This window comes from Bos indicus x Bos taurus, chromosome 28, assembly GCF_003369695.1.
Source record: "Bos indicus x Bos taurus breed Angus x Brahman F1 hybrid chromosome 28, Bos_hybrid_MaternalHap_v2.0, whole genome shotgun sequence".
Classification (NCBI taxonomy): domain Eukaryota; kingdom Metazoa; phylum Chordata; class Mammalia; order Artiodactyla; family Bovidae; genus Bos; species Bos indicus x Bos taurus.
In genome coordinates, this window is record NC_040103.1 from 41,920,380 (window position 1) to 41,931,445 (window position 11,066).

Consider the following 11,066-nt stretch of genomic DNA (forward strand, 5'->3'; position numbering starts at 1 on the left):
GTAATACACACTGTGCCATTTCAGGCAAGTCCTAAGTCACCTGGACTTCACTGGAGAAGAGCTTTCTTACTTGACTCTTGTTGCAGCAACCTTGGAGGCCTTTCCAGAATCTATGAGGGCCTCGCTGACTCTTCCCGAATGCCCCTCTGAAAGCCCCGACGTTCTCCAGCCACACTGCTCTCCCGTGATCTCCAGTGACCAGATACCTCCAGCCTCGGCGCCTTCGCCTTTACTGTGCGCCCTCCCTGGACCATCTGTCTGTAGCTGACCAATTTCCCCATAGCAACTCATTCTCTGCAATAACTGATTTACTTGTCCCTGGTCTGCCGTCCCCCCTGGGCTGGGAACTCCAGTATGACCCGAGGACAGGACACCTGTTTTGTCCAGCTCTGTGTCTGTCGGGAGAGTCAGGCTCACAGAGGCCTGCACTTCATATCTGTGAATGAGTTTATGAAAGGCAGGTCTTCTTATGCCCATTTCATGGATGAGGGCACGGAAGCTCAGAGAGAACAACAGTTCCAGCCCGCTGGCCTGGGCGGGGGTGGACGTGGAGGGGCAGGTTTGGCTGGCTGCAGCTGCGGGCAGAGGGGAAGGCTCGCGGGCGCGGCTCCGGGGCAGGCGCCCGGGTGCCCCGCGGCGGCTGGAGCGTCCTCGTGGGCGGCGCGGGGCGGCAGACTGGGCGGGGGCTGGCGGCGGCGGCGGCGCGGGAGGGAGCCGGGCGTGCGGGTGAACTGGCAGGGCGGCTCCGCTCCGCAAGCAGAGAGAGCGCCGGGTTGCCGGAGCAGGTGAGGCCGGCACGGGCCCTTGGATGCGCTCCGTGGGTTCCGAGGGAGGAAGGGATCTGGGTCGGAGGGGCCCCGGGAAGCCGCGCGCTGCCTCCGCCAGGCGCCGGGTGGGCTTTACAGAGCCCGAGGCTCGGAGAGCCACAGTCGGCGCTGGTGCGGGGAACCCTGCCGCTGGAGCGGATTTGGGCTCCCATAGCCTCGGTGCTCTCTGTGCGCTGCAGGCAAAGGAGGTAAGGGGTGTGTGGCAAGTGCGCGCGCCGCGGGCTTTAGGAGACAGGAGCTGTTTGCTGAAATTTCAGGAAACAAAGCAGACATCCTTGTCTCCATTCTTACCTCATGAAAAGATTATATCTTTTGCATTAGTTTTCATCTGACGGCTGGGAAAGCAGGCTGCAGTGGAGGGCTCCCCTGGGGGTTGCAGGTGGTCCCCCCTTATCATGAGAGCTGCTTGGGAACTAAACCTAGAGACGCTATTTCACTGATTTTGCATTATGGTCCACCCTACCCCTCCCGGAATCACCACCCTCGGGGGTGCCCCTGGAAGACCTGAGGCCTCCTGGTCCCCACTGGGCATCTTTGAGGAATGCAGTGGGAAGTGAGAGACAGTCTTGGTGTGCAGTCCTTTGGGGGAATTCTAAACCGCCCAGAAAGTCTTGAAGTGGTCAATGTGGCTGCAGCTCAGCAGCCCTGGTGAGTGGGTGTGATTACTTCAAGGTGATCCAGGTGAAAAACTGCACTGATGGACACTCGCTTGGTGATAGCCCTGCGAGCCCACCTCTCTCCCCTGGAAGCTTGTGCTCTTGTGTTCTGCCCTCAGGAGGGGCCTCTGAGGTTCCAAACTGCGTTGGGAAGGAGACAGCTCTATCTAAGAGTGTCATTCCATTAGGAACTCCAAGCCTGGGTCTGTTTGAGAAGGATGAGGGGCTGGAGAGGCTGGGATAGCCTTGGAGCTGCTGGGGAGGTGGAGGGGTCTGAGCCGATGTGCTGGGGCCCAAGGCCAGGGGGTCCTGGGCAACGCCACCCCAGTGGGGCACCTTGTTGCTTTGCTGAGCCATGCCTCGGCACTGCAGGGTGCTCACCTGGTCAGGCTTTGTTGGGGACCTTGGATATCTGTCTCCAACTCTGCCTCTGCCATTTCTCCTGCCCCACATCAGCTCACCTCCTACTTTAACATAGACTTCCCTTCCTCCTTTTAAAAAAATCTGTCTGGCATGGCCTGGTGCCAAGGCCTTCAGAATCAGACTAACCAAGGTTCTTGTTCAGCTTTATCACTTACAGACTCTGGGGACCTCGGGCAGCTTCCTTTCATCTAACTGGGCCTCAGCGTCCTCCTCTTTGAAATGGAGCTGATATAAAATCCAGCCATATGGTTTTGCTGTCTTTGCAGATTGAAAATAGTTGGATACTGGCAATTTCATATAGTTCAGCCTAATAGAGCCTTTCTCCCATGTCTAGGGTGTGGATTAATGCTCAGGGAGATGTCTTGAGCCCAAAGCTGAGTAAAGATTAATGTCTGTCCCTTCTGCCCTGTCTCCCAGCAAAGCTGTGCCCTCCACAGTAAGGCAAGACCACCCACTGCTCTTTGGGCTCTTTCCAAGATTGGCTCCTGCCTTCTCTCTCCTGCTTGTCTTTCCAAATTCCCCTTTCTGCTCTTCTGGGCATGGCAGGTTCAGTTGTCCCCTTCTCTCCCCAGGTCCCATCCAGGTACCACCCTTGAGGCTACTTGGGTCTTCCAGGTGTCTGCAGGACCAGACTGCCACTGCCTGCCCACTGCCATGGCCTTCTCCCTACTGCCTCTGTGCACTTTCTACAGAAGGGATCTAACTTTCATGCTGACCTGGGGCTCAGGGTTTGAATAATTACTGCCTCGCCCCTGGAGTCCGCTTCTGGAAATCCTCCGTTCCTGTGCACAGAGGACCTTTCTAGGGTGGGCTTTTATGGAGTAGGTTCCTTCCAGTGTCTGCAGCTCTGGAGAAAGATGCAAGGGCAATCTGGTAATTCTGCTCCTTTCTTGGTTCCCCAAAGATCTCCTTCCCATGTTGTGGCTTTCCCAGCCCTAGCACTTCCCTCCTCTGCCCCAGTCCCCGTTGTTGTGGAGAAGGGTTGATTTAGGTCCAGGCATCCATGTGGTCTAGTCAGCAGGGACTGGTGTGGAGTTTCCTGGCTCACTGGTGATCATCCCTTGTTTTACTCTTTAGAGACTGTTCGAAAGGGGGGCTGCAAGCCAAGTGGATCTTCATCGCTGCCTTCAGTGCTCCCATTCTAGATCCCACATGCTGCAATGAAGATCAAAGATCCCATGCACCACAGCTAAGACCTAGCATAGCCAAATGAATAAATATTAAAAAAAAGAAGTTTAAAAAAACCCAGAAGAAAAATTCTCTTGTCTCTGGGATTGGGTAACTGAAATAACTAAACTATAAACTGTCTTTGAATTCATGACAATCTTTCCATGGCCAAATGTGATTCATCTTTCTAAGTCAAATTAAATTTATAGTAAGTGACATTTACGATAGCTGACAAATATTATAGATTTTACTGACCTTTGGTTAATTTTGGTTATACCCTTTAAAAACTGCCTCTAACTTAGACTTGATCACGAAGAACATTTATATGTTAACAGTTCATAGATAGACACAACCATTATAAAGGCCCTAAAGAATGTCTGAAATAGGGCCCTTTTAAAACAGTACTTATTGAAATGGGGTCCAAGGACCATGTGATTAGAATCATATGGTTCGCTTGTTAAAGTACACATTCCTTGGCCCCATCCTGGACTCACATAACTGCATTTCCTGGTGAGGGACTCTGGAATCTGTGCTTTTGATCTGCTGCTCGACTGATTCTGATGTCTCCTTAAGGTTGAGAACGGCTTGTGGGATTAGTGATGACTAGAGAAGTCTGAGGAAGGGAAATCTGATGGTGTGTGGTGATACGATGGCACACCACATCAAAATACCACATAAAATATTACTACCTGGAGGTTCTGGGGTCCAAATTCCAATTAGATCTTGGCAGAGAGTCCTTTGTGTTGAGGCGGCACCAGAGGAAAAGGACCAGGGTGACATGGAGGTGTGGACCAGGCCAGTTTCTGGGCGCTACAAGCTGTGACTTAAGCATAGCCATGGAGGGGACCCATAGGGAAGTTAGTGGGCAGCCCTTGACCTCAGCCTGATGTGTATGTACTGGGTCAGGAGGAGAGAGCTGGTGTACTGATGACCTAGTCTTCGGCATACCTGGCAGTCTTCAGTGCTGCCATTTGTCACTGAGAAACAAGGCTGGCAGAGTAGGTGGGGGCTGAGACCAGGAAGGCACACTTCATGTCAAGCCCTGGGGTTCTGGTTCTGTCCTAAAGGCAATGAGGGGATGTCCCTGGTGGTTGGATGGCTAAGACTCCATGCTCTTAATACAGGAGGCTTGAATTTGATCCCTGGCCAGTGAACTGGATCCCACATGCCTCAGCTAAGCGTTCACATGCCACAGCGAACATCAAAGATCCCTTGTGCTGCAGCTATGACCCAGCACAGCAAAGTAAATACATATCTTTTTTAAAAGGGCATAGGATGCCATGGAAGGACCTGAGCACATGGAAGAATGTGTTGCTATTTCTATTTGCATACAATTTGATAAGGAGATTTCCACCCATGCTCCCTAAATAATTCTGTCCCTGAACTCTGCATACAAAATTTCAATTTCTTTATCATCAGAACAACCTCGAACCCTGAGGTCAGAGGGAGTCTGTGGAACAGGTTCTGAGGTCAGACAGACCTGGGTTTGTATCTGGGCCCCATTGCTGATTAGCTGTGTGGGCTAATTAACTGTGGGCAAGCTGCTTTACGTCTCTGAATCTCAGGTTCTCTAGGTCTCAGCCTTGGGAAAGAAGCAGCCATGAACCTCTCTACCTGGCCCCCACTCTTCCCTGGGTTCCGCACAGGAGGTGCTGTCCCTAAGTGCCATTTGTCTTTGCTTTACAGGCGTCACCCTTGAATCTCCTGAAATCTTCTCCTGTCCACCATGAACACCTCTCACTTCTTGGCCTTGCTGTTCCTAGGATCCCCACAGGGTCAGAACAGGAGCAAGTCAGCGTCTCTGTACGCTCCATACAACTTCTCTGACCACTGCCAGGATTCCGTAGACCCCTTGGTCTTCATTGTCACCTCCTACAGCATTGAGACCATTGTGGGGGTCCTGGGCAACCTCTGCCTGATATGTGTGACTATTAGGCAGAAGGAGAAGGCCAATGTGACCAACCTGCTTATTGCCAACCTGGCCTTCTCTGACTTCCTCATGTGCCTCATCTGCCAGCCACTCACGGCTATCTACACCATCATGGACTACTGGGTCTTTGGCGAGGTCCTTTGCAAGATATCCACCTTTATCCAGTGCATGTCAGTGACAGTCTCCATCCTCTCGCTTGTCCTTGTGGCTCTGGAGAGGCATCAGCTCATCACCAATCCAACAGGCTGGAAACCCAGTGTCACCCAGGCCTACCTGGGGATTGTGGTCATCTGGCTCATTGCTTGCTTCCTCTCCCTGCCGTTCCTGGCCAACAGCATCCTAGAGAATGTCTTTCATAAGAACCACTCCAAGGCTGTGGAGTTTCTGGCAGATAAAGTGGTCTGTACTGAGTCTTGGCCACTGGACCATCACCGCATCATCTACACCACCTTCCTACTGCTCTTCCAGTATTGCATTCCGCTGGCCTTCATCCTGGTCTGCTATGTCCGCATCTACCAGCGCCTGAGGAATCAGAGGCAGGTGTTCCACAAGGGCACCTGTAGCTCGCGGGCTTGGCAGATGAAGCGGATCAATGGGATCCTTGTGGCAATGGTGGCTGCCTTTGCTGTGCTTTGGCTGCCCCTGCATGTGTTCAATAGCCTGGAAGACTGGTACCATGAGGCCATCCCCATTTGTCATGGCAACCTCATCTTTTTGGTGTGCCACCTGCTTGCCATGGCCTCCACCTGTGTCAACCCTTTCATCTATGGCTTTCTCAACACCAACTTCAAGAAGGAGATCAAGGCCCTGGTGCTGACTTGCCAGCAGAGTGTCCCTGTGGAGGAGTCTGAGCATCTGCCTCTATCCACAGTGCACACGGAAGTCTCCAAAGGGTCTCTGAGGCTCAGTGGCAGGTCCAACCCAATCTAGTCAGGTCTAGGGCTTCTTCTTGCTCTGTTCATTGCCAGGCTCTGCCACCTAGCTAAGTGGGCACATTTCAACCTGGGGGTGGCCTTCTGTCATTACTGGCTTTGTGGGGCCTAGATAGGGTAGCAAGGGCCTGTTTCTGTATCCAGTTGCCTTGTGAAGCCTGGTGTTCATATGGTTCCGCTATTGTTCCTGGAAGAATTCTGAGTCTGGATTCTGCAGGTCATGTATGGTATGTCTTGCAGCCTGAGCAGATGCCAGAGCTGGAGATGGTCTGATTGTTGCAGGCAGAGTTCATCCTGGTAACTCAGCAACGTGTGCCCAGCCTGGAAACCCAGGAGTTTTATCTCCACCAGTGAGACTGTGAAGACACGAGTGAAAAGCATGTGGAGTCAGAGTTCTGGACCTTGGTCAACTCCTAACATTTTTGGGAGACAATATTTGTGGATGGGCTTTGTACACAGCAAAGAGTTCTGTGGTAGCAGACAGTGAGATTACTCTACATCATTGGCACATCCAGCTGCAGAGAAGGGACCCTGGCAGCCTGCACACACTCCTTTGCAGTAGGCAAATTAGCCCTGAGCAGCAGGAATTCTGGGATTCACATCTTTCTCCATCATTTTTCTCTTTTTGCATCTGCCACCTTGAATGAAAGCACTGAGTCCTAGCAACGGGCTGCCAGGGAAGGAGCATGTCTTTCTCTCTATGTCCTGTAAGAGCTCTGGAGAGGATTCGTTTGTTTGTTTGTCTTTTAAGATTCTGCACCACATTGGCTATAACCACATGTCATGTAGTTCTCTGACCAGGGATTGAACACAGGCCCACTGCACTGGAAGTGCAGAATCTTAACCCCTGAGTCACCAGGGAAGGATTCTGAGGGCTCAGTCCTTAACCAATGACTGTGACCAAGTAGCTGGAATACTTTCTGTACACAGGCCTGTGTCCCTTGCTAGATCAGAATGGTGGGGTCAACCCTACTAGAATCACATGGATAAGCAGGATTATTGTATCAGGGGATAGAGGTAGTCCCCCCAAACAGAAGTAGTTTTGAAGGGGAGAGAATGAATTGGAAAGATTTTTGGATGTCAGATAAGATGACTTGGATGTGGAAGAGAGAAGGAAGAGTTCCAGGTTCCAGACTTGGGAAAGTGGATACATGTCAGGTCCGTTTAGTGCAATGGAGAGGGTTTTTGGTTTTTTTGGTTTATCTGTATGCATTCTGTGTTTGAGGCCCTCTTGGGTGTGCAGATGGATAGTCAGATGCTTGAGTCTGGAGCCCTAGAGAGAGCTTTGGCCAAGGCCTAACCAAGTCATGCTGAGGGATGGGGCTGAGATGTGACTAGATGGGATGTGGGCTATCTGGAGCTAGATGTGGGCCAAAGGAATTTCAGGTTCCCAGAGCTGAATCTGGCGATGGGACAGCGAGGTCAGCAAACAAGGTGGGGTCCTGGGATACGGGGTGGGGTGGTGCTCAGCAGGAGGCTCTGCTGGACAGGGCGGAGATGCTATTTTCCCAGAGATGATACCAGGAAAGTTGCCCTTCATCTCTTTTCTGTGGTCTTTCTTCTTTAGAGAATCAAGGACTGCTTCAAGGTCAAGCTTCTTGACTAGAAGATGGGAGTTGTTGCTGTGACTTACTGCTTTGTAGGGATACAGTGATGCCTGAGAAAATCCTGAAAAGACCTGCACGTTCTTCAAAGAAGAAATTTTTGCTCCCTACACCCTGTTGAGAGATGGTCTGGTGAGGGAGGAGTGAGCACAGCTGTGATTTCTGTCTTAATGTGGGTCATGCTAACTTGGATAGACATCCTTTAGTGACAGGTTCCTTGGCCTGGCCTGGACTGGAGGTAAGACTTCCCCAGAGTGTCTCTTTAAGGTTCTGATACATCTCACAATGGCTTCAAATGTATGGACATAGACAAGACTGGGGCTTCTGGGTCCTGAGAATACACTGGGAAAGGATTTGCAGAGCATATTCAGATGCCTCCTTAGTTGAGAACAACCAGGAACTTCCTACTTCGGGCAGCGGAGAAGGCTTCTGCAGGGTGAACTTGCCAACGAACCATCAAAGAGGAGGGTGCTTATGAATGGGGCTGTGTAATCATGGCCCTTGAGGTTTCTAGTTGTTTAAATGTCACCCTTTATTTGAAACTGATTCTTGTCAGATTCTGAAAACAGTTTGTCGGTGCAATTGTGTACCAGTATGGAGCTCTCTTAAAGTACATTTCCTTTCATTCATGAAGCTATTAATGGGCATTCAATTAGTCGCTCAATCAACTGCCAAGGAAACCACACTGAAAATAGGGTATGTATTCAGAACAAAGAACTTCAACTCACTGCGATAGTCATATCTCCTTTACAGGTAGCATGCTTTGTGATGGCCAGCAACCTGCTGCCACCTTGTAAATGTCATTTGCAGCCCCTGACTTTCAGGTGTGGGGGTGGATCTACAAAGGATTTCTTAGAGAGAGACCTTTTCATACCTTTACTTTTAAAGACCCACGTGCCTGAAGCAAGTGGGAGATGCGTGCAGTATCTGGCAGGTGTGAGCATCGGCCTTCTTCCTGAGCCCCAGGACACTGTCAGGGTATGCTGCCAGTTGGCAGTGGGGCCTCCGTCAGTCAAGGTGGAGGGAATACTGCGGTTCTCATCAGAAGGTTTAACTCTTCAGAGGAGATGGCAGATGTCACTTTTCATCCAGTATTTAGCTTTGAAACAGTTAACGATCACTTGATTTATGTAAGATAGGGAGTGTTTCAGCATCTGTGAGATCTGGAATCTGTGGCTATGGGCAGGGCACGAGGGCCTGGAGCCTGAGCTCTGGGGTGGACGCAGCTGCTGACCTTCATCCCGACTCACTGACACCTTCTCTGCGGGTGGCATGGCTGAGTGCCCTCCAGGTTGGGCAGGTATGAAAACAACTACCCAGTGTAATGACAGAAGTGATCACAGAGTTCAGGAGGAGGAGCCAGACATTCTCCACGAGGGCCTTTGGGGTAACGTGTCTGCAAGTTTACAGGGCCAGCGGGATGTGAAAAGGCTCATGTCATTGGGAGCCATGGAGGTAGCAGATCCAGTGCATCTGGAGATGGGGGTGCTGAGGGTAAGCCTGGACAGAAAGGTGAGATCTGGTGTAGGAAGCCTCACATCCCAGGCTGAGCAGTTTGACTCTATCACGCTGGCGAGGGAAGACGCTAAGCGGCCTTAGCAGAGGGTGCTGTGGTTAAGTTTAAGATTAGGAAAGCTGCCTTTGACAGGAAAAAAGAACTGGGGAAGTGAGAACTAATTCATTCAGCTGATTCCTAGTTTAGCTATTCTCTGTAGGCTGGCTTCAGAGACACTGGTCTCCTGCAGAGCTCCAAGAAGCTGTCTCCATTTGAATGCTGAAGACGTTCAATCTTAGCAGATCACTGCCATGTCATAGGCTGGAACCCCAACCCTGGGCAGCTCCCCAACTCTGAATGCTAAGCTGGAAGAGTAGGGCAGACGACCAGAGTTCTGCCAAGCCAGGAGAGGTGTTGGTGTTTCTCTAATCATAAAAGCCCAAGGCTGGGGTTCCTCTGCTGGAGTCCAACACCAGCCCAGCTAGATCCCCATGCTCAGCCCTGGAACAGGTCCACAGGCTGTTCTGGGGCTTATCTCTATGGGTTTACTTCACTGACCCCTGTTCCAGTAGGCAGTGTGTAGACCGCCAGGTAATTTTTCCTTGTTTGCTCAGGAGCTTGGGGCCCTAATGCCATGTCCACAGCCTTTTGATTCAGCTGGCTAAAGGGAGGCCCTTCTCACTCACAAGCACAGAGTCCTGATGAATGAGGGGACTTGAAGGATGATGGGGATGTGCAGGGCACCTTGATAACAGGGCATTTACTGCTGTGCCCACCCACCTCCTCCTCAGACTCCCCTCCACTGTCCAGGTCTCTTCCCTGGACATTACGTGGGCCCACCCTCCAGCCCAGAAGTTAGGAGGGCTCTGTGTTCAGTTAAATCCGAGCCCACCACGGTCTGGTTTGTTGTCCAGAAGGGGTGACTGAATGTCACAGAAGCCTTGTCATGTCATGGTAGCTGTCTTCGCATTGTTCAATGGATTCTGTGTCATTCACTCATTGAGAAAGTTTTGGAAATTGTTAACTCTGAGCCTTATTTCCGTATTAGTCAAATGGAGGTGGGAATTGGATTAGAATATGTTCAGGATTCTGTGCTCTTTTAGGAGAGTCCGTGATTTCTTTATCGTTGTAGGAAACAGAGTAATTTTATTTTATAGCCCTCCCATCTTTCCATCGAGTGAAGTAGAGATATAGTCACTGTGGAGAATAGCATGGAGGCTCCTTCAAAACTAAAATGAGAATGCCCATATGATCCAGTAATCCCATCCCTGGGCATGTATCTGGGGAAGATGAAAACTCTAATTAAAAAAGATGCATGTACCTCAATTCTCAAAGCAGCACTATTTATAACAGCCAAGACATGGAAGCAGACTAAATATTGACTGACAGATGAGTGGACAAAGAAGACGCAGCACATGTACCCAATGGATGCTACTCAGCCGTAAAAAGAGTAAAGTGATGCCGTTTGTAGTAGCGTGGACGGACCTACGTGAAGTGAGCCAGACAAGGCAAGTGTCGTGATAGATTACGTGTAATCCAAAACAGCACAAATGAGTTTATTTGCAAAACAGAAATAGACTCACAGAAATAGGAAACAAACTTACGGTTACCAAAGGGGACGGGGTGGAAGGGATAAATTATGAGTTGGATTAACAGATACACACTAATACATATATATAATAGATAAATATCAAGGACCCACCGTATAGTATAGGGAACTATATTCACTATCTTGCAATAACCTATAATGGAAAAGAATCTGAAAAAGAATATATATAAATGTACATACATTAATATAATAATTTAAAATTCACTGTCCAAAACCACAATTAGGTTGCACCGACCTAATGATAATAACTGGGCTTCCCTGATAGCTCAGTTGGTAAAGAATCCACCTGAAGTGCAGGAGATTCTGGTTCGATTCCTGGGTTGGGAAGATCTGCTGGAGAAGGGATAGGCTACCCACTGCAGTTTTCTTGGGCTTCTCTCGTGGCTCAGCTGGTAAAGAATCTGCCTCCATGCAGGAGACCTG

At 50.2% G+C, this 11,066-nt stretch overlaps 1 protein-coding gene across 2 annotated transcripts; it reads left to right on the plus strand.

The window, feature by feature from the left end:
- Positions 1-706: 706 nt before the first annotated feature.
- LOC113885493 (neuropeptide Y receptor type 4) lies at positions 707-8,172 on the plus strand. Of its 2 annotated transcripts, XM_027530880.1 has the most exons (3): positions 707-785; positions 4,760-5,937; positions 7,503-8,172. In XM_027530880.1, exon 2 carries the CDS (start codon positions 4,800-4,802, stop codon positions 5,931-5,933), a length of 1,134 nt encoding a protein of 377 aa, XP_027386681.1. In that variant the 5' UTR covers positions 707-785; positions 4,760-4,799; the 3' UTR covers positions 5,934-5,937; positions 7,503-8,172. The 2 variants fall into 2 exon arrangements, with proteins under 2 accessions (XP_027386681.1, XP_027386680.1); XM_027530879.1 differs by having other exon boundaries at positions 4,760-8,172.
- The last annotated feature ends 2,894 nt before the right edge of the window (positions 8,173-11,066 follow it).

Bases quoted from the DNA above. Each gene is read 5' to 3' on its own strand.
- LOC113885493 (XM_027530879.1), top strand. From the start codon at position 4,800: ATGAACACCTCTCACTTCTTGGCCTTGCTGTTCCTAGGATCCCCACAG.